Genomic DNA, 20,673 nt, shown 5'->3' on the forward strand with positions numbered 1-20,673 from the left:
GTTGTTGTGGGATAAAAGACCTGCTGCTGATTTAATAATTAGTAGTTGCAACTTGCAACGATGGACTAGTTCAACATAATGTCATGGGTGGCTGTGTCCTGTTTATTTATTAAATGATGGCCAATTTATTAATTAAACGCACTGAGATTCAATGTATCAAGTTGTAAAAATTATATCTGAGTAGACCGAGAGCAGTGATGACGCTCTCAACAAAATGGCTGCGCCTGTGAAGAGATTATTCGTTTTTGTATTTGTACCACGTAGGTCATTTTAATGTCGATTTCAAACGCTCTAACACACTTGATTACATTGTTACTTTATTCCGGTCAGCAATTTATACATTGCATGGTCTTGCTGTGCGTGCAATACAATGTAAAGTTGTGTTGTTTGTTTTCGGGCTGGTTTGCTAAAGAGGCTAATGTAGCTAACAATAAACAACGACTAGCCAATTTCATTCCACAATCACAAAGACGAACGGGAACGCTATTAATGCTCCGAGACCGGAAGTGCAACTCGGAAGGCTAGCGTCCGAGGATTCGGGAACACACCATTCGATTCAACTAGCTTTTTTTTTTTTTCAAATCGCCGCGCGTTTCCGCGGCACTCCGAGCAGCACATAGCAACAAGCTCCATGGATACAAACTGTCGTTAGGCGCGCTTACTGGCGCACAAGACGCAAAATAACATGGAGGTAGGTTAATATTTACACCTTATTTATAACGGCATACCGACTTTATAAAGTATTGTGCATGGCAGTTCCGGTTGCACGGACACAACAACAGTCCGCAGTAGCGGACGGGATTAGCCTGAGAGGCTAATTTGTAGCCTACGCTGAACCATTGAGTTGAAATCAAAAGTTGAGGCAAGATCGTCCCCTGATCACAAACAGCTAATGTTGGTCTGTAGAGCACTGACTGACTGCACTGCGAGGAACAGACTAGTAGAGTCCACAGATTGTGGTTTGGTGAGTTCAAATCTCCTGGTATGTAGAGTCCATATCTTCTGATCTATTGAGTCCACATATTGTGGTCTATAGAGTCCACATCTTCTGGTCTGTAGAGTCCACATATTGTGGTCTAGAGTCCACATCTTCTGGTCTGTAGAGTCCACATCTTCTTGTCTATAGAGTCCACATCTTCTGGTCTGTAGAGTCCATATCTTCTGGTCTGTAGAGTCCACATCTTCTTGTCTATAGAGTCCACATCTTCTGGTCTGTAGAGTCCACATCTTCTGGTCTGTAGAGTCCATATCTTCTGATCTATTGAGTCCACATATTGTGGTCTATAGAGTCCACATATTGTGGTCTATAGAGTCCACATCTTCTGGTCTGATGAGTCCACATCTTCAGGTCTGTAGAGTCCACATCTTCTTACATTTACATTTACATTTAGGGCATTTAGCAGACGCTTTTATCCAAAGCGACTTACAATAAGTGCATTTGTTACAATAAGTACATTTGTCATAAGAAGTGAAACAATATATCGCTGTCGGTACAGTAAAGATGTTCATAGAACCAAGTGCAAGTATTACAATCGCTAGGCTAACCCATTCCCCGTGTAAAGCAGCGATAGCAGCTACTGTAGATGCTACACAATTAAGTACCTTGAATAAGTGCAATGTACAAGTGCCAGGACGTACAACATTCAATGGTTCAATCTTCTTGTCTATAGAGTCCAAATATTGTGGTCTAGACTGCACATCTTCTGGTCTGTAGAGTCCACATCTTCTTGTCTGTAGAGTCCACTGTTGTATGAGTGTAGTATAATATATAACAGTATAAGTGTTGCACAGTACAGTATTTCGGCGGCAGTGGCTCAGAAGGAAGAGCGGGTTGACTTGTAACCACCCGGTTGCTAGATCGATCCCCGGGCTCCTCCTAGCTGAGGGTCGAGGTGTCCCTGATGAACATGAGTCGTTGAACGTTAGGGAATGTTTACCTTTTAGTATTTCTTCTTCACTCAAACCTTTTTGTCCCGAAAAAACGACTGCCGCTCATACACTTTGTCAGTGAGCTCATACACTAAGCTCCTGGTTTGGCCTCTGCGGTAACACAGGAGCCCAATTCGAGGGTCCCGTCGGCAGCAGAGCTGGACACTAGTCAGTGCAGCCCGCGGTCCTGGGTGGAGCCACGTGGGGGCGGACGGGGTCTGGGCGGCGGTCCGGAGCGCCACGCCCCGGGACCCCCTGAACACAAGCCACAACGGGACCCCTCTTTCCAGCTGGGTGTGTATAGCCATGCTTTTACTACTCTGTTTGTTTGTATGTATGTGTCTTGACTGTGTTCACTCCTGCTAAATGCTTATGCCTTCGTACAAACGTATGCATTGAAATAAGAACCTGAGAATCAAACGAGTGATAACGTCAATAATTAGAAATTGCATTCAGCGGACACTATTATCCAAAGCGTCTTTGAAAACTGTGAGTGTGCGTACTTGCATAGCATGGGTGGTCTAGTGGGAATCGTAAGCCCTAACCCTGGATCCCAGGTGAAAGGGGCCGAGTTTGATCCCCCATGTGTGTGATGCCCCTAGACCTGCACCTTAACGACATCGTATCCACATGTCAGTCACCGTGCTTAACGGGATGACGTTATGCCACCAGGTGTGAGTGTGACTACAAAGCCGTGTGAAAAGCTGCCTTTTCTCCCGTGTTTAAGTGACACCACAATTGGATCTGTCTACCTAAAAGTAGGATGAATGGATAAGCAACATTTGCTACAGCCAACTGGTGGACTGATCTATCTAGACTCTTACATCTAGGTGGACACTCCCACCCGTGACGTCACTAAGGCACCAGGAAGAGCATATTCAAGCGACTTGTAGCGTCTAATCAAACTCATACCTGGTGCCATGATATCACCCCTTCTTAAAAAAGCGTCTGCCAAATGACTACCAAAGTAAATAGTAAGAAAAGCGGTTGCAGGGTTGTGATGCAGACTGCCTGTCCTGTCCGCTTGTCTCCCTGATCAGAGTTCCAGGACAGCGGTCTTTCCCCGCTCCTGTCCCTGGCGCCGTCCCACGCCAGCGGACCCCACCACTCACTGGACTTCTCTCTCCTCCAGGGCACCGGCCTGGAGTTCGTTCCTCTGAGGTAAGAAGGCGACCTCGTGTTGTGGTGACCTGACCCAGGGCAGCAAAACCTTTTTTGTTTGTTATGCACCGGTTCACTTTCATTTTCATTACACCAAATGTTTCTTGTGGTGAAATTAGGTTTTTGCAAAGGGGCCTTCCTCGAAGGATTAGCCTGGGGTGGAGGTTGAAGCTCTGTTGAATAAAAAATGGGCAAAAAGGAGAACAAAGCACAAGCATTCAGACGTCTGTGAGAAAGGGAACACGTTTAAGAAAACAGTCTTTTTACACCGAGCGATTCAATGCTTCTGGTGCTCCACGATACCAGTCCGAACCAAACTCTCTGTCCCTCCCTCTCTCTCTCTCTGTCTCTGTCCCTCTCTCTCTCTCTCTCTCTGTCTCTGTCTCTCTCTCTGTCTCTCTGTCTCTCTGTCTCTCTCTCTCTCTCTCTCTCTCTCTCTCTCTCTCTCTCTCTGTGTCTCTGTCTCTCTCTCTCTCTCTGTCTCTGTCTCTCTCTCTCTCTCTCTCTCTCTCTCTCTCTCTCTCTCTCTCTGTCTCTCTCTGTGTCTCTGTCTCTCTCTCTCTCTCTCTCTGTCCCTCTCTCTCTCTCTCTCTCTGTCTCTGTCTCTCTCTCTCTCTGTCTCTGTCTCTAGAGCCTCTCCAGACCTCTCCCTCGCATACGATACGTCTCAGATCCCGTCAGAGGACAAGCCCGACACCTCCCTGGCCTCAGAGCCAGGGTCCCTGTCCCAGCATCCCCTCGCCATGACGACCATCGCCACGAAAACCGCCCTGACGGAGGAGGAGGGCGGGAGCAGCTGCTGGTCCCTCTCCCAGCACAGTCTGTCACCCGGAGACGGGCGCAGAAAGAACCACCCGGAAGGAACCCGGGCCCAACCGCCAGCTCCCGCCAACGCCGGCGAGGAAACGGGTTTGAGGGAAGACACTCCTGCTGGGAACCCGCCACCGATTGGTCGTACGGCGGGCGACCCCCTCCCCGACGTGTCCTCGGGAGCCAATAGCGGCGTTGCGTCGTCTGCCTCAGAAAGCTCTGTCAAGATGACACCCAGCAGCGCTACTAGGGAGGCTAGAAGCGGCGCCGGCGCTCCTAGGATGAGCGCGGGAAGACGGGAACGTCCAAGGGGCGGCGGCGGCGCTGTAGAGCCCCGTCAGCCGGTCCGCTCGGCCCCCCCGGGGGAGGGGGTCCCCCCGGATGCGGCCAACATCACGGTGGGGTCCCGGGACACGCACCCGGATGAGAGCAGCCAGGCCCTCCGCCGGGAGCTGCTGTCGGAGGCGGAGCTCAGCCGGACCAGCCGGGAGGGAGGAGCCACCCGAGACCACACCCACACACCCCTCCCCGCTCCAGCGCCCGGGACGGCCAGAGGGAGGCCGGTCGGAGGGAACCTGGCCGGCGTTCCCGCTGCGTCCGGTCCTCCTCTGTCGCTGGGATACGGGGGCGTGCCCGGGACCGGGGGGCGGGACTTTTGGTCTTCGGGGAACCAATTCGACGGGTCCCATCTGGGGCTCCTCCCACAGTCCCAGTCCACGCCGGGGGCGTTCAACGCCCCGGCCAGGTCCCGGGTCGCGGGGCCGCTCCGACTCCGAGGTCCAGCCAGGACGGAGACCTCACCGGACCCGGGCGCCGGCCGACAGGACGCCCCGACGTCCGGGAACGTCCCGACGCTCCCCACCCTCAACTACATGGAGAAGGTGGACGCCTGGAGGGCCAATCAGAGCGCGGCGGGGCAGCCCTCGCTCTTCGACAAGCTGACGCTGCAGGGCTTCAGCGGCGTGTCGCCCACGAAGCGGCCGCACGACGCCATCTCCGACTCCCTCAGCCGCATCCTGAGGCAGCAGGTCCGCGCTGACTCCGTCCCCTCCGGCGCCCCAGCCCAGGCCGCGGCGACCGCCGCCGCCTCCTCGTCCCCGCGGCGAGGGGAGGCGGCGGGCAGCGGCCCCGCCTCCCCCCTGGGCCACTCCCAGTCGCACTCGTCCCTCAGCACGGTGGTCGGCCCGCCCCGCCCCTCGCCGCTCGCCGCCCTGGGACGCTTCAGCGACGGCTCCCCGGAGACGGACGCCGGCGGGACGCTGTCTCCCTCCCTCCCCCGGCTCCTGGAAGCCTCCACGGGCCCCTCCTCCGTGGTCAGCCTGGAGGTGGACAACTACGCCCCCTACTGGCCGTCGTCCGGGCCCGCGACGCTCCCGCCTCCTTCCCCCCGCACCCCCACCAGGGCCAGGGAGCTGAGCATCGAGGAGAGGATCCCGGTACGTCCCACCGGGGCCGCATGTTGTCGACAACTAGGGCCGCTCGGTTATGGCAGGAATAAGAATCACGATTATTTTGGTCGATATTGAAATCAGGATTATTTTTTGAGGCGAAGACGTGATGCGTTTATTCAACATTTTCCTCCCAAAAAAACCACTCTGTAACTGAGATCTTTTGAAATTTCACATTAAAAAAAAACACAAAATGTTCAAATAGAATTTTTTTAATTCGAGAATAAGGTAAAAATATGTATCCAACTGTTCTAATATAGTTTCAACTCGAATTATATATGTTTTGAGATCGTTTGACCCAAAATTGAAGCATTAAAAATTCGATGTGTACACCCTGGTGGTGTAGACACCATGCATGCAATACCAGTTGAGCTGGTTTTACATAATACTACTTTATGTAAAGTAATATTATGCTTTGCATTACTAAAATTTTTGATTTTAGTTGTCAGTCCTCTTTGGACATTCTTCTGTCTCTCTGACTCTGTGTGTGTGTGTGTGTGTGTGTGTGTGTGTGTGTGTGTGTGTGTGTGTGTGTCCCCCCCTGCAGTTGTACCTCCATAACCTGGGCATCGACCAGTCTCCCTCCACCATCCTGACCCCCTTTGGCCCCCGGGGGCCCATCAGAGAGCCGGAGTTCTCCCCCACCGACCTGCTCACCATCAAGGGCTCCGTGGGCACCAAGAGCAGCCAGCCCTCGGAAGGTGAGGCCCCCCAGACAACCGTTCAGACAGACGTCTGGTCCCGAACAGACCCACCCCATGCCAAGTCTTCTGAAAAAATGTTCTGCCCACACCCAGTTGCACTAGCCTGGGTATGCCCATGCTGCCTGGCGAGCGATTTCATTTTGCGCTGCTAGGCACCCTGGATTCCATGGATCCGATTTTCGCCTGAGATAAGGGAACCAATCACAGAACGGGGAGGGACGGCAAGACGATGACGACGTCTATGCGACACACCGAAGCTTGTAGTTTGCGGATCCAAAATGGCAGCAGACGCGTTACCTTTCGATGCGGCCTTAGATAGTGTTCTAAGTAGTTTAGAACACAAGTTTATTTTGAAAAAAGAGCAACTTTCGGCGTTAAACTCTTTCATTACCAAGAAGGATATCTTTGCCCTGCCACCAACAGGCTTTGATTGGCTATGAGCTATGCACAGACTCATATGATAGACATTCGTAGCGCCCAATGAACGGCTCCAGGCAATCGTAAACCATGCCTCAAATACGAGAAAATGAATGTGTGGTTCCCAGACCTCATCTCAATGTAGATTGAGATGAGGTCTGGCGTTAGCCAGGCTACAGTTGCACGACATGAGCCCTTTAAACGCAATGTTTAATATTTTGTAGTGAAGCGTTTTGAATGTTTGTGTACAGCAAGTTGGAGATGACAATAATAATAATAATAATAATATTGGAAAAGGCAATGTTGTGAAATTTCATAATGATCAACATATGGTTATGGACTATGATAAATTCTCGGAAATATAAGAGAGTATCTATATCTATCTGTCACTTAGCAGATGCTCTCAGCCAAGGCATGTATACTTGATGTTGTTGCTAAAGTGTTGCTAAAAATGCCGTTTTTAAAATAGGCCTCTTCTGAAATCACAAGTGGGCGTGTCCACCTAGATGTGTGCTGGGTAGATCAGTCTTCCAGCCTACCCAGTGGACTGTTGCGAACTTTGCTAATCTATCCATCATACATCTAGGTGGACACGCCCACTTGTGATGTCAGAAGAGGCAGAATTTCAAAACGGCTTGTAGCGGCTAATCGAACTCACACCTGGTGGTTTAATATGTCCCCTTTTAAGCGCTGAGATGTCTTCTCATCTTCATCACACTCCGACAGTATAGCTATCTCCAGACTGATGTGATTGTCCAGCATGTAGATTAACTCCTCTACCTCCTTCTCTCCTCCGCCAGGTGCCAGCCCCCATAAGCCGGACCTCTCCCAGTGCAGCGTGCTGTCTCTGGACTCCAGCGTGTCTGTGACGCTCAGCGTGGACAGCCTCTGTCCAGCGGCTCACGCCCACCCCACTGTCTCCCCCTCGCCGGATCAGCCCCCAAGCGACTCCCAAACGTACCACAGCCTCGCTAGCCACACCCACGCTAGCGGTAGCCGTTCTCAATGCCATGCTATAGTTAGCCATGCTAGTGGTAGCCATGCTAGCGGTAGCCAAGTGAGCAGTAGCCGTTCTAGTGATCGCCATGCTAGGGTTAGCCAAGCTAGTGCTGCACACGCTAGCGGTAGCCATGTGAGCAGTAACCGCTCTAGGGATCGCCATGCTAGGGTCAGCCATGCTAGTGCTAGGCACGCTAGCGGTAGCCATGTGAGCAGTAACCGTTCTAGCGATCGCCATGCTAGGGTTAGCCATGCTAGTGCTAGGCACGCTAGCGGTAGCCACGCTAGTGGTAGCCAAGCAACCGATCGTAGTGCTAACGATCGTACTGCTAGCGTTAGCCACGCTAAGGTCCGAAGTGCTCACGATCACCATGCCGGCGTTAGCCGCTCTAGCAGTAGCCAGACTAGCATTAGCACTAGCGTTGGCGCTAGCCACGTCCCTGTCCGACTCAGCGACCGGTTTGAGGCTAGCAGCTCGTCCACGCTGACTGACAGCACGGCGAGAGACAGGAAGTCGTTGGTGTCACCGCCGCAGGCTAGCTCCAGCGCTAGGAGGACCGCCGCGGAGGCCCCCGTGGGCGCTTACACACCTCCTACCCAGAACACCCTGGGAGTGTCCTCCTCCTCCTCCTCCATGCCCAGGTCGCGACCGCACTCCGACGACGACCTCCTCCTCTCTCTGAGGAGGAGGGGGGGCGCGGCTCTGTTCTCAGACTCCGCCTTCACCTCCTGGTCGGGGGCGGGAGGACTGGATGGCTCCTCCTCCTCTCGGTGGGCCCGCTCCTCCTCCGACTCCATGCTGGCGCCGAGAGATTCCAGTCCGTCGTCACGGCGACCAGACCACCCACCGTCACAGCCCGCCGGCCAACCGACACGGCAGGAGGCGGGCTCTGTGAGCGGGTCGTCACAGCCGCCCCCCCTCGTCGCCAAGACAACGAGGAGGGCGGAGCCTGAGGGCTGCAGCGCCGCGCCCCCCGACAGAACCAACGTTCCCATGACGACCACGCTCGCCGTCCCCGCGGTGAAGATGTCCGCCGGACCTCAGACGACCCCTGAACCTCGGCTGACCCCTGAACCTCGGCTGACCCCTGTCCCTCAGCTGACCCCTGACGGCCAGCTGACCCTTGACCCTCGGTTGACCCCTGAACCTCAACTGACCCCTGACCCTCGGCTGACCCCTGAACCTCGGCTGACCCCTGACCCTCGGCTGACCCCTGAACCTCGGCTGACCCCTGACCCGCAGACGACCTCTGAACCTCGGCTGACCTCTGAACCTCGGCTGACCGCTGACCCGCAGACGACCTCTGAACCTCGGCTGACCTCTGAACCTCGGCTGACCCCCGAACCCACTGAGGCACCGGAAGAGGAGGAGCCAGGAAGCCCTGCCCCTTCCCCCTCCTCCCCTGCCTCTGTGGTGGAGGCGGAGCCTGCGCACGGCGTGCTGAGCGACGGGAACAGCAGCGACAGCTCCCTGGCCGTCCGCGTCGCCAAGCTGCTGCAGAGCGAGTCCTCCATCACCATGACGACCAGCAGCTCCAGCACCGCCACCGACCGGGAGGACACCAGGGCCCGAGGTAGGCCGCACCATGTAGCGTAGCATTAAACAGGGTTTAGTGTTAGCATATCTTATAACGTAGCATACCATATAGCATGGTTTGGTATTAGCATATCAAAAACGTAGCATAGCATTTAACAGGGTTCAGTTTTAGCATATCTTATAACGTAGCATAGCATATAACATGGTTTGGTATTAGCATATCAAAAACGTAGCATAGCATTTAACAGGGTTCAGTTTGTAATGTATTATAGCACAGGGTTTTCCACAGAACTGTACAGCTTAGGCAGCCGTCTAAGCAACGCACGCCTTCCGCCTTAACGGCCAAACCAAACTTAAAAAAAGTTTGTTTTGGAATATTTTAAAAGTTCAAATTGCAAAAATTCTTTAACTTTTCTTGTTTCGGTTTTTATTTTGACAATGTTGTTAAGCAGCCCCTCTCCGGTCTGGCGGCAAACCCCACCACCTTAACTAACACATTTTCTGCGGGAAACCTTGATAGCATATAACATGGTTTGGTATTAGCATATCATATGACATGGCTTAGAACTAACATATTTTTGTTTAAGCACATCTTGTAACTTGGCATGGAACAAACATAGTTTGATAGCATATAACGTAGCCATAGCGTAGCATTTCGTGCTTGGGCAGTAGACGAGTGTGTGTGTGTGTGTGTGTGTGTGTGTGTGTGTGTGTGTGTGTGTGTGTGTGTGTGTGTGTGTGTGTGTGTGTGTGTGTGTGTGTGTGTGTGTGGGGGTTCAGAGTGGATCCGGCTCAAGGTGTCCGGTCAGCGGTGCGAGTTCCTGGAGCTGGACTCTGAGGACAGGCGACGCATCGAGGAGATCAAGAGGGAGATCCTCCTACTACGCCCCCTGCAGGTAGACCCCGGACATGACCGCACACGAACACACACCAAACACTACAGATCACAAGGGGAACCAGAAGCCTAAAGCATGTCCTGTCTGCTCCCAGCTGCTGGATGGTGTAGCGTTCACCTGCAGGTAAACCAGAGTGAGGCGTGGTTTGCAGTGGTCTATAAACTATCGTTTTCTAAAATGTTTTTTTAAAACTACACGTTGCACGATTTCACAAGGAGATCTTTACAACTTTAAAGGTGACATGTTATGCCACCAGATGTGGGTGGGATTAGCCGTTACAAGCCGTTTTGGAAAATCGGTCTCTTCTGACATCACAAGTGGGCGCGTCCACCACCGGTTGACGGACTCATTTTAAACTTGTCCTTTTGTAAGATTACGTACCAAGTTGTAAGAAGGCTGTGTTTAGAGTCGGGCCGTTGTGTCAGGAGCAGTGGAGAGACGCCCTCTCACTTTGTTCCTGTGCGTGTCGTTCTTTACCAGAACATCACCAGCACGGACACGGAGGGCAGTATCGTGTCCAGCCTGGGGGGGCGCCCTCTCCGCCCGACTGACGCTGCGCCGCCGGGTATGGGCCTGGAGGCCCGGGTGCGAGAGATCGCCGCCCGAGAGGGGGTGACCCTTCCCAGGGCCGCCCCGCCCACGTTCAGCTCCATCGCCGTCTCCCGCCGCTTCCTCAGCCCCGCCCCCGAACCCGAACCCGAACCCCTCCGCCTGACCCACCTCTCCGCGGACCCCGGCCCCCCGCCTGCCCCGCCCTCCTCCTCCACCTCCGGCTCCGGGCCGGGGTCCGACAGCAGCACCCTGCACGGAGGGAGGGAGCCGGCAGGAAGCCACGGCGGCCAGCTTCCTGCGTCCTCGCCGGCGGCGGGAAACCTGGCTTTCGGGAGACACACCCCCCCGCCCCCCCCCCCACGGGACGGGCTCCTCCGACTCTCCCCCCCCCCCCCGATTCCCCGGGCACCAGGGGTCACGTCTCCGACCTCCGCCTCGCCCCGTCTCCCAAACCCACGGGGCTCCGGGCGCACGCCGGCGCCCCCTCGGCCCAGGACGGAGCCCTCCGGGCTGGGCCGCCCTCCAGAGAGTCCTCCCCCCTCCCTCGCACCACCACCATCGGCACCGCCGGCGCTGCTCCTGGAGCTGGTGGTGCTGGAGCCAAGCCATGTGACACCGGGGAACCAATCAGAGGACGCGCTCCGCAGAGAGCCGACACCGCCACGCTGTTCAGGGCGGGGCCGACTGCGGACGCGAGGACCTCCTCCACACCCAGCCGTCCCCCACAATCCTTCACTCCATCCCGGCGGCCGGGAGCTGCTCGAGGTGCAGGTAGGCCCCCCTGGTGGACGTCCTGGGGATCAGGCTGGTGGAGCAGCATGCAGGAATAATACCAGGAACATAGTCGTTTAGTTATGGTTTAGGTTGAATTTGCTTTTATTGGCGTCAAAGCAATAATCAATCAGAACCCGATTTGCATATAAGGATGCACAGTTGGGATTTAACTCGGTAAGTATTAGGTAGTATTGAATGCTACAATCGTAGTCCTACCTCCTACCTGAAAACCCACTAATCCCTGAAATTACTCAAGCAATGATGGTATTAATTATACAATATTGCTGATTTGTAGTTTAAGTCATCTGGTTGAAACTACAAATCCCACCACCATCCCTGATCCAAACCGTGTTTCCCCGTCGGGGTCAGGTTACGGTGGCCCTAGTGCTGCGGTGTCGGGTTCTATAGTGTCGGGTGCTGTGGCGGTCGTACGGTTCTGGGTTCCGTGGTAACGTGGTTCTCTGTTCTCCTCCCCAGCTCACCCGGTTCTCCTGCCCTACAAGCCCCGCGGCAGCGAGGAGCTGTTCTACGTTCCACAGAGCGAGGTGTCCTTCTCCCCCGAGCGCTGTAGCAGCACCGCTGAGAGCACCCATCCAGGTACGAACCCCCACCCGAACCGCAAGGAACATCCAGGGACATCCAGGGACATCCAGGGACATCTAGGAACATCTAGGAATGTCTAGGAATATCTAGGAATGTATAGCAACATATGGCAACATATAGAAAAATCTAGCAACGTTTAGGAACATCGAACAACGTCTAGGAACATCCAGGAACATCTAGCAACATCTAGGAACGTCTAGGAACATCCAGGAACATCTAGCAACATCTAGGAAAATCTAGGAACATCTAGAAACAACTTGCAACGTCTAGGAACGTCTAGGAACATCCAGGAACGTCTAGGAACATCTAGCAATGTCTAGGAACATCTAGGAACGTCTAGGAATATCTAGAAAATATATCAGTATTTTACTGTTAACGTCCTGTTAACAGGAACCTGGTTGTTAGAAACCACATTGGGGCTGTCTGCATGGATACTCTTATTTAATTGTCATGATTTGTTATAAAATGACTGAATTACTTCATCTTTGGTTATCATCTGTGATGTCTTGGAAGGATTGCCAACAAAGATAGACTGGGCGATGGGTCAGTAAGTGGCAGTGAGGTCTGGGCGGGCAGCCCCAACACCACGACCAGCAGCTGCTCCTTTGGTGACCCACTCCTCCCCTCATGAATTATTCATGTTCCTGGGCCGCTGTCAGACAAAGATCCCCCCCCCCCCAGGGCCCTAGCCAGCACAGCTGAGGACCTCCGAGAGACCGCGCGGCGGTCGACTCTTTCCTCCCGCGAGGAAGGAAAGGACGGAGAGAGGCCGTTCTCCACTCTCTCCCACTCATCTCTCCCCTCCGCCCCCCCCAGGCTCTGACGACGCCGTACCCCCCCGCTTCGGCCCCGGTGTCCTGGGGACCACGGACCCCGGCGTGGACCGCGGCGTGAGCTTCAGACACACCGAGGGGGTCTACAGCAAGAGGCTGAGGACGGGCGGGGTACCCGGGCTGCTGGTCCCACACACAGGTAGAGTGACCCTCAGAGACAGGACCAGCCCTACAGACAGTAGGCTGACCCTACAGACAGGACCAGTCCTACAGACAGTAGGCTGACCCTTAAGAGACAGGACCAGCCCTACAGACAGGACCAGTCCTACAGACAGTAGGCTGACCCTACAGACAGGACCAGTCCTACAGACAGTAGGCTGACCCTACAGACAGGACCAGCCCTACAGACAGTAGGCTGACCCTACAGACAGGACCAGTCGTACAGACAGTAGGCTGACCCTACAGACAGGACCAGTCCTACAGACAGTAGGCTGACCTTTAAGAGACAGGACCAGCCCTACAGGTAGGCTAACCCTGCTAGCCCAACACACAGGTAGGCTAACCCTGGTAGCCTAACCTACAGGACCAGCCCTGTTTAGGACAGGGTAGAGTAGGGGGGTTGCTGGTCCATCACTGGGTGCCCTCTGAGCATGGATAACTACTGTTAACCGCTCTACACAATCTGGTGGTTGGGAGGACTATGTGTAAGTGAGTGAGGGATAAATGCGGGATGTGAAGGAAGCAGTACCTTGTAGTACCGCAGTCCATCTCACCTGCTCATGTGATCTCCAGGTGCTGGATCGGCTGACACCGGCTCACGACCTCGTCCATCCTCTCGGCTCTCCTCTGGGCCGCTACCCAGCATGCACCTGTCCGGCGCCAGGAGAGACCAGGGTACCAGCCCCCGGCACTCCTTTAGCGACAGCCAATCAGAGGAGAGCGGTGGGGAGTTTCAACCAATGGCGTATGAGATGGACCGAGGCACCTCGACAAGGGAATACGCCGACGCCCACAACTCCGCCTCTACGTCGGGATTGGAGGGGAGGCGGGACTTTGGCCAGCTTGTCCAATCGCAGCAGACTGGTGCGTCTCTGGGCCAGCTGTGGCAAAGATTCAATGAGGGGCGGAGCCTGGTGAACCTCCATCCGACCAATGAGAGCGAGCCGTCTCTCCTGATGCGTCTGGAGCGCCTGAAACGCCTCCTCCACGGAGAAGGAGGAGGAGGTGGGGGGTTGTCTACGTCTGGCGACGATGGACACCCCCGGTGGCGTGCGCGGACACAGGAAGAGGAGAGCCTTAGCCCCGCCTCCTCCCACTCTAGCCCCGCCCACGGGCAGCACCGCTTCCCCGCGGAGAGGGACGGCTCGGAGACGCTGTCCACGTCCCGGGGCTCGGTGTCCACGGTGGACACGGAGCGGCTGGTCCGCGCCTTCGGGTCAGACCGGGTCCGGAGGAGTCTGACCCCGGGCTCTCCCCTCGGGAAGCTCTACCACGCCATCCACCAGCAGAGGGAGGCGGGGGAGAGGAGGGGGGAGGCAGGGTTAGGGTTAGGGGAAGGGGAGATAACGAGGGAGGGAGGGGAGAGGAGGGAGGAGGGAGGGGAGAGGAGGGGAGAGGGAGGGGAGAGGAGGGAGGAGGGATGGGAGAGAACGAGGGAGGGGGAGGAGCAGAGGAGAGAGGGAGGAGGGAAGACAGAAGACACACTTCCCTGGGTCCCTTCGTCTCAGAGCCCCGGAGCCGAGTCCAGGGTAGGTCCGAGTCTGTACACTAAGACACGCCAGAGAATACACACCGTAAAGAACAACCAAACACTAAAAATCACTGTTGAAATGTTTTACAAACTGATCCAGTGGAAGAAAACAGTCCAACCACAGTCCAAGACACACTCTTCCAATGTTTAATACGCAGCATATCTGAACACAACCAAACCATACTTAAATTGGGTTTTGCTGTGCGTCTGTCTGTCCGTCAGGCTGGGTCGGTGTCTTCGGCCACTAGCTACGTCCTGACTGACCCCAGGACCGGGGCTCAGCAGGGGGTCCGGCTGGTCAACAGAGGCGTCCAGGCAGGTCAGTCCTCCCCCAGACTCTGCGGTCACTCCACTGGGACCCCATCACACACTGATCCAGAGAGACGTAGAGGGGCTGAGAGCAGCGAAGGCAAACCATCCAACTCAGAGGAATAAACTTGGGAAGAATGCATTGAGAACTTTGTCTGTTTTCCTAAAAGTCCCAGGACTATTTCACGCCCGCCCCCCTCGCTCTCAGGTGAGCCAGAGAGTAAGAGGGAGAACGATTCAGAAACCCTGTGGCTCCTGAACTCGGCTCCAGGAAACAAGTTAGGTTCTGTCCTTGGAAAAGGGTAAAGAGTGCAGAGTTGTCTGCGGGAGAGTGCGCCCTGACGACGACCTTCCCCCAGTGACGCGTGATCCGGGGCCGTCAGTGGAAAGGTCTGCCGTGTGTCTGATGGAACAGCTCCCGGTCGGCACCAAGGGACAAAGGGAGGGTTCATCAGGGTGTGGGAGTAGAGTGAGGGGGGGACTGATCTCCTATCAGGCTCAGCGCTGTCATAGCTTTGAAATGTGGTTCAAAAAGTCCTCTCTGTTGGTGACTGGTCCCTCACTCACTAACTCACCCGCTCACCTGCTCAGTCAGTCAGTCACTCACCCCCTCCCCCCCTCTCCCTCCCTCCCTCCAGGGGAGCTGGAGTTTGTGAGCCACGCCACCCGTCGCCACACCCGTGACGTGGGCACCACCTTCCCCTCCCCTGCCGACCCCCGCCGCGACCCCGAGGTCTCCGTCAAAGAGAGGAGGAGGGGCAGCAGGAGGAGCCAATCCAAACCTCTCACCAAGGGTAGGTCCCGCCTCCACTACGGCCAGGGTTGCCGTGACGATAGAAAGCCTTATTGCGTGCCCAATATTTTTATAGATAGATATATAGATAGACGTATAGACTGGTATATGTATAGTTATCATAATAACCTTATCATTAATCAATCACCATCATGTTTGTGTAATACCCTGTGCAGTGCAACACGTCCCCACTAGGGGGGTACACAGTCTGACCCCGTGTTCCCCTGCAGGGGTTACCTGGTTCGTCGCCACCGAAGACGAGCCATCAGAGGACCGGAAGGAGAACCGCCCGGAGAAGTGGGCGGGGCCTCGGCAGCAGGAGGGGGAGGGGCCTGCCAGGGGGCGGGGCTCGGTCTGCTTCGAGGCCTACTGCAGAAACCAACCCTGGAGGGAACCTCTGAGACAGAGACAGGTCCAGGGGGACGGAACCGGCCGGGACCAGGCGGTCCGTAGCGACCCCCGACTAGACCAGGAACCCCTCGCCAAGACCACCTCCTCGCGTCTGGGCCACCTCTCTCTGCAGGTGGGTGTCCTCACCGACTGGGGGGTCTAAAGTAAGATTCCCCTAACCCCTACCTCCTTAATGACCTGTCTCTGTACTTTCTAACCCCTACCTGCTCCTTAATGACCTGTCTCTGTACTGTCTAACCCCTATCCGCTCCTTAATGACCTGTCTCTGTACTGTCTAACCCCTACCTGCTCCTTAATGACCTGTCTCTGTACTGTCTAACCCCTACCTCCTTAATGACCCGTCTCTCTACTGTCTAACCCCTACCTGCTCCTTAATGACCTGTCTCTGTTCTGTCTAACCCCTACCTGCTCCTTAATGACCTGTCTCCGTACTGTCTAACCCCTACCTGCTCCTTAATGACCTGTCTCTGTACTGTCTAACCCCTACCTGCTCCTTAATGACATGGATCTGATCTGATAAATAATGCTAACTTCTGTCCTCCTCTCTCCCCCTCCTCCCCCTCCATCCTCCCCCTCCTCCTCCTCCTCCTCCTCCACCCTCCTCCTCCTACTCCTCCTCCCCCTCCTCCTCTCTCCCCCTCCACCCTCCTCCTCCTCCTCCTCCTCCTCCTCCTCCTCCTCCAGGAGTCTCTGGCCCTGCGGAGGCCGGGCTTCGTGTCCCGGTCCCGGGAGCGGCTGCGGAGGCTGGCCCTGCAGGCGGAGGAGAGGAGGCTGCAGGGCCTGTACAGCGAGGACGGGGAGCAGCGGCTGTACCGGGTCCAGGGCCCCCCCTGGAGGGGCCCCAACCCCACAGGTACAGCGCCCACAAGTTTGTCATTCAAAATGGTTCATTATTTGACCTTTTCGGGCGGCATGTGGCTCATGAAGCAGAGCGGGTTGGCTGGTAACCGGAAGGTTGCTAGTCCGAGTGTCGAGGTGTCCCTGAGCAAGACACCTCGACCTAACTGCTCAGACGAGCTGGCTGTCGCCCTGCACGGTTGACCCCCGCCATCGGTGTGTGAGTGTGTGCACGAATGGGTGAATGTCAGGCAATATTGTAAAGCGCTTTGAGTGGCCACTGGCTGGCAAACTATGGATAAGTGCAGCCCATTTAACATTTACATTTTTGTGTCTTTAAAATGTTGAAATGAATGATTTAAAAATTCTGCATGGCTTTATGGAGGCTATCGAATGTTTTTAATGCACCTTTTTGTTCAATGGTATTGGTTTTTATGACTTTTCTAATTAGATGTACGTTTTGTATAGTATCCCGTTGTTTTTATATCCAGTTATTTTTAATAATACGTGCGTTTCCACTCACAGCGACCAGTTGTGTTTATCTTCCGTGCAAACGACTGCGGTGTTTAGAACTACTGCTACTAGACGAAGCTCTGACCTCTCGGCCGGTTCCTCAGCCGGTTCCTAACCCGGTTCCTCGTGTTCTCCTCTCTCCTCCAGGGGCCTCCAGGAGAGCGGTCCCCAGGAAGGAGATGATCCTCCGCTCCAAGCTGTGAGTCACTCTTACTAGTGATCAGCCCCTTCATCGCTCTGTACGCCCTCATCAGCGATGTTTAACCCATTTGTGCTGGCTGCTGCGCGGCGCAACAGCCAAACGGCCAAAGGCCTCGTTTAACCTTTGACCTCGTTAGCCTCGTGGCATTCTAAGTAGGACTTTGAGCTAACTGTTCCACACAGACGCTGTCCCATCGCGTTATGAGTCACGTTATAAAGATAGTCAGGAAGAGATTAAATAAAATAAAATAATTAATTGTATATGGCGACAGTAGAGATTATGTAATGGAGTCAGCCTGCTACCAGTGTCTAGTGCAGAGATGATGTAATGGTACCGAAGTCTAGTGTGTAGAGATAATGTAATGAACTCAGCCTGGTACTAGTGTCCAGTGTGTTGATCCAGTAGTGATGATGTAATGAACCCGGCCTGGTACTGGTGTCCAGTGTGTTGACCCAGTAGAGATGATGTAATGAACTCGGCCTGGTACCGGTGTCCAGTGTGTTTACCCAGTAGTGATGATGTAATGAACTCGGCCTGGTACCAGTGTCCAGTGTGTTGACCCAGTAATGATGATGTAATGAACTCAGCATGGTTCCTGGTGTCTGACCCAGTGGAGGTCAAACTATGTCAGGAACTCAGCCTACCAGGCTGAGTTCCTGACATAGTTTGACCTCCACCGGGTCCATCCACCCTCCAGACCATCTGGAGGGTGGATGGACCCGGTGATGTACTGAGCCTAGCCCCGTACCGGTGTTGGGTGTGTATGGACCGATCACGGAGCCTGACCCCCCCCCCCCCCCCCCCCCGCTGTTCCAGGATCTACGAGCAGCTCCCGGAGGTGCAGAGGAGGCGCAAGGAGGAGCAGAGAAGGAAGGAGTATAGCTCCTACAGACTCAACGCTCAGCTCTACAACAAGGTGTGTGGAGGAACACACGCACACACCTTTTAATACCATGTGGGAGCTGCCTCTAAGGTCAATATTTGCATTTTGTGGGAGGACATTTAATTGACGGATTAGCATATCAATATTTATTTTGGTTTAGCTTTGCATTAAGCGTTGGTGTTCACTTTTATTCATCCATCAGTTAGTCACAGTGATGGTATCCACCTGATTACTCACCTGTTAGTGAAGTGATGGTATAGCCGGTAAACTCGCCTGCGTTCTCCTCCTCCTCCAGCGAATCACCTCCAGGGTTCTCGCTCGGCGTCCGGCCTGGCAGGCGTTCTGAACCAACGAGTCGCTTCTGCACAACGCCTTTATTACTCTGGGTCTGGTTTCATGCTTCCTTTTATACTAGATGTATTTTAGTAGCTGAGCCGTGTGTGTGTGTGTGTGTCATTGTTTATGAACTAGCTATGAACAGACTTTTGTAGATGAATAACCATAAAGTCTGTGCTTTATAATGTTGCGGTCTTGGTGCAGACTGAATGTTTTAATCTTTTTACTTTTTTAATAAAAAAAAAATACAAAGTTTATGATGAATTGTGTCAATCATGTCGTTTTCAAAAACCCACACAAGGCCGACTTGGTCCTACTGTTGTCTTTATTGATCGATTGGTTGGTTTATTGATTAGCATGAAGCGGTGCACAGAGATACAGGTTCCAGGGTCCGACCTAGCAGTTCCTAGCTCTGCCCGCTACCTTCACCACAGCAGACCCCGGGGACATGAGAACCGTACGACGGAACAGCTGGGCTTAATGTGCACATGCACTATGCTCACAAATGAGCAAAAATGAATGAAATAACTCCTAGAATTAAATATATGTAACATAACATCATCTACATAATACTGTGTAAAAACAAATAAATAAGGAAGTGTTAAATTAAGACATATCTTGCTGTAAATTATTTAAAACCTTATCGCTGTTGATTGCAATCAACAACGATTTTGAAGAAATTCTTTGGCAAAGACATCGCTTTGCTTGTTGACGAGGTCAAAATAAGCAATAAGACCAGGGATCGATCTCTACCACAAGGCTTTCTGGTGTCAAGGCTGGGACAGGAAATGAGCAACACAAACAGGAAGTGAAGTTTGACACGATGGGAGCCAATACAATTCTGCTGTCCCGTACAAAAACGCACACAAATTCATAGCGAGCGTTTCACAGCAGGAGGGAACACTTTACTGGCGTCGACAGTCTGTGCAATAAATACTAAATAACTTAATAAACCCTAGAATATATCCCATAGATGTTGTGTATATATCTACATCGTAGTTCTGTTAAGTGTTATCTTTAATGTTACATACACAAGTCCCTTAGAGTTAGATAGCGTATCTGTTTTCCCAGCGAACACGTTTCTGTTATTCCACCAGAATTAACACAAACTCTGTTTCCCTTTGACTTTCGGAAAGGTTATAAATTGCGGTACGAAACGTCGACAGATTATACGGAGAGAACCACAGTCACGCGCCTTCAGCAACACAAACAACAACAACAGTGTCATCATCATCAACAAACAAATACTGGGCTAACACAGATTGTTTGGCCTCATAGACTGCACTGGTTTATAGGATAAAACGCACTCACACACCAAAGCCAAAGCCAATTCGGGGCTCGCGAAAATATCACTGCAATGTTGCATCAGCTGACAGGAAGTAAATAGTTGAAGGTGACAAAATGGCGTCCGCTATACAACCTGGGTACGGTTGGGGTTCAGGAGGGTTGGGGTGGACATGCAGTAGTGTTGCTTTAAACAGGTCATGTGACACAATTAGCCTTCCCAGTCTGCATCACCGCCTCCTCAACGGTAATCTCTCATGGCCACACCGGCTCCGGGGGGGGGGGGGGGGGGAGAACTCGCCTCTTCACCTCAGAAAACCTGAGGAAGCCATGTGATTGGCTCAAATTCGGAAATAAGCAGAACACCTTCAGAGGCGGAGCCTTTGGTCAACTCCCGCCTCCTTGTCTCCATTTTCACACTCGCCTTCATTTCATTGGTTGTGTATGAGTATGACGCCCCCTTTGCCTCCACCAATCACTGTGCTCCCCTAGACCTGGTGGGTGGGGCTATGTGAGATTACCTGGAGGACAGGAGACAGCCGGCCCGGCTGTCTCCAGGAGGGCAGGGGGCCTAGGTCTTCAGCAGACTGTGGACCTTGTGGAGCTGGGACTGGGACAGGACCAGGCGGTGGACCTGCTCGTGACCCCGGGGACACGGGACAGTGACCCGGCCCACCAGCACCGTGTCGCCCTGCCGGTCCCGCGCCTGGGGGCACAGGTCAAAGGTCATTGGCACCACTAAGGGTTGATTG

The 20,673-nt window shown here is 53.8% G+C and overlaps 3 protein-coding genes across 3 annotated transcripts in view; 2 read left to right on the forward strand and 1 right to left on the reverse strand.

Annotated features, from left to right (window-relative positions):
• Positions 1 to 6: 6 nt before the first annotated feature.
• On the forward strand, positions 7 to 13,527 carry LOC307086581 (uncharacterized protein). The gene is made up of 11 exons (XM_079751835.1): positions 7 to 691; positions 2,055 to 2,223; positions 2,970 to 3,090; positions 3,722 to 5,336; positions 5,896 to 6,049; positions 7,270 to 9,042; positions 9,786 to 9,901; positions 10,382 to 11,224; positions 11,705 to 11,824; positions 12,647 to 12,802; positions 13,396 to 13,527. Exons 1-10 carry the CDS (start codon positions 686 to 688, stop codon positions 12,722 to 12,724), a joined length of 4,995 nt encoding a protein of 1,664 aa, XP_079607961.1. The 5' UTR covers positions 7 to 685; the 3' UTR covers positions 12,725 to 12,802; positions 13,396 to 13,527.
• On the forward strand, positions 13,467 to 18,835 carry LOC307086876 (centrosome-associated protein ALMS1-like; the record flags this gene model as incomplete). The annotated part of the gene is made up of 9 exons (XM_079752224.1): positions 13,467 to 14,117; positions 14,262 to 14,351; positions 14,576 to 14,672; positions 15,301 to 15,456; positions 15,686 to 15,978; positions 16,551 to 16,719; positions 17,364 to 17,415; positions 18,235 to 18,334; positions 18,597 to 18,835. 9 exons carry the CDS (start codon positions 13,467 to 13,469, stop codon positions 18,645 to 18,647), a joined length of 1,659 nt encoding a protein of 552 aa, XP_079608350.1. The 3' UTR covers positions 18,648 to 18,835.
• Positions 18,836 to 20,492: 1,657 nt separating this feature from the next.
• dctn1b (dynactin 1b) overlaps positions 20,493 to 20,673 on the reverse strand; it is a gene marked incomplete at its 3' end in the record, with an annotated part of 38,380 nt that continues 38,199 nt past the window's right edge. The window contains 1 exon segment of the mRNA XM_079752763.1: positions 20,493 to 20,627. Within this exon segment, the coding sequence (XP_079608889.1) occupies positions 20,493 to 20,627 (135 nt within the window).

Source organism: Pollachius pollachius (genome assembly GCF_949987615.1).
Source record: "Pollachius pollachius genome assembly, chromosome: 15".
In the NCBI taxonomy this organism is placed as follows: domain Eukaryota; kingdom Metazoa; phylum Chordata; class Actinopteri; order Gadiformes; family Gadidae; genus Pollachius; species Pollachius pollachius.

What these genes read in the sequence shown, in the direction of transcription:
- LOC307086581 (XM_079751835.1), top strand. An exon ending in GGACCCCTCTTTCCAGCTGG is followed by an intron (nt 2,224 to 2,969) that starts GTGTGTATAGCC and finishes CTCCCTGATCAG; the next exon opens with AGTTCCAGGACAGCGGTCTT. An exon ending in CTGGAGTTCGTTCCTCTGAG is followed by an intron (nt 3,091 to 3,721) that starts GTAAGAAGGCGA and finishes CTCTGTCTCTAG; the next exon opens with AGCCTCTCCAGACCTCTCCC.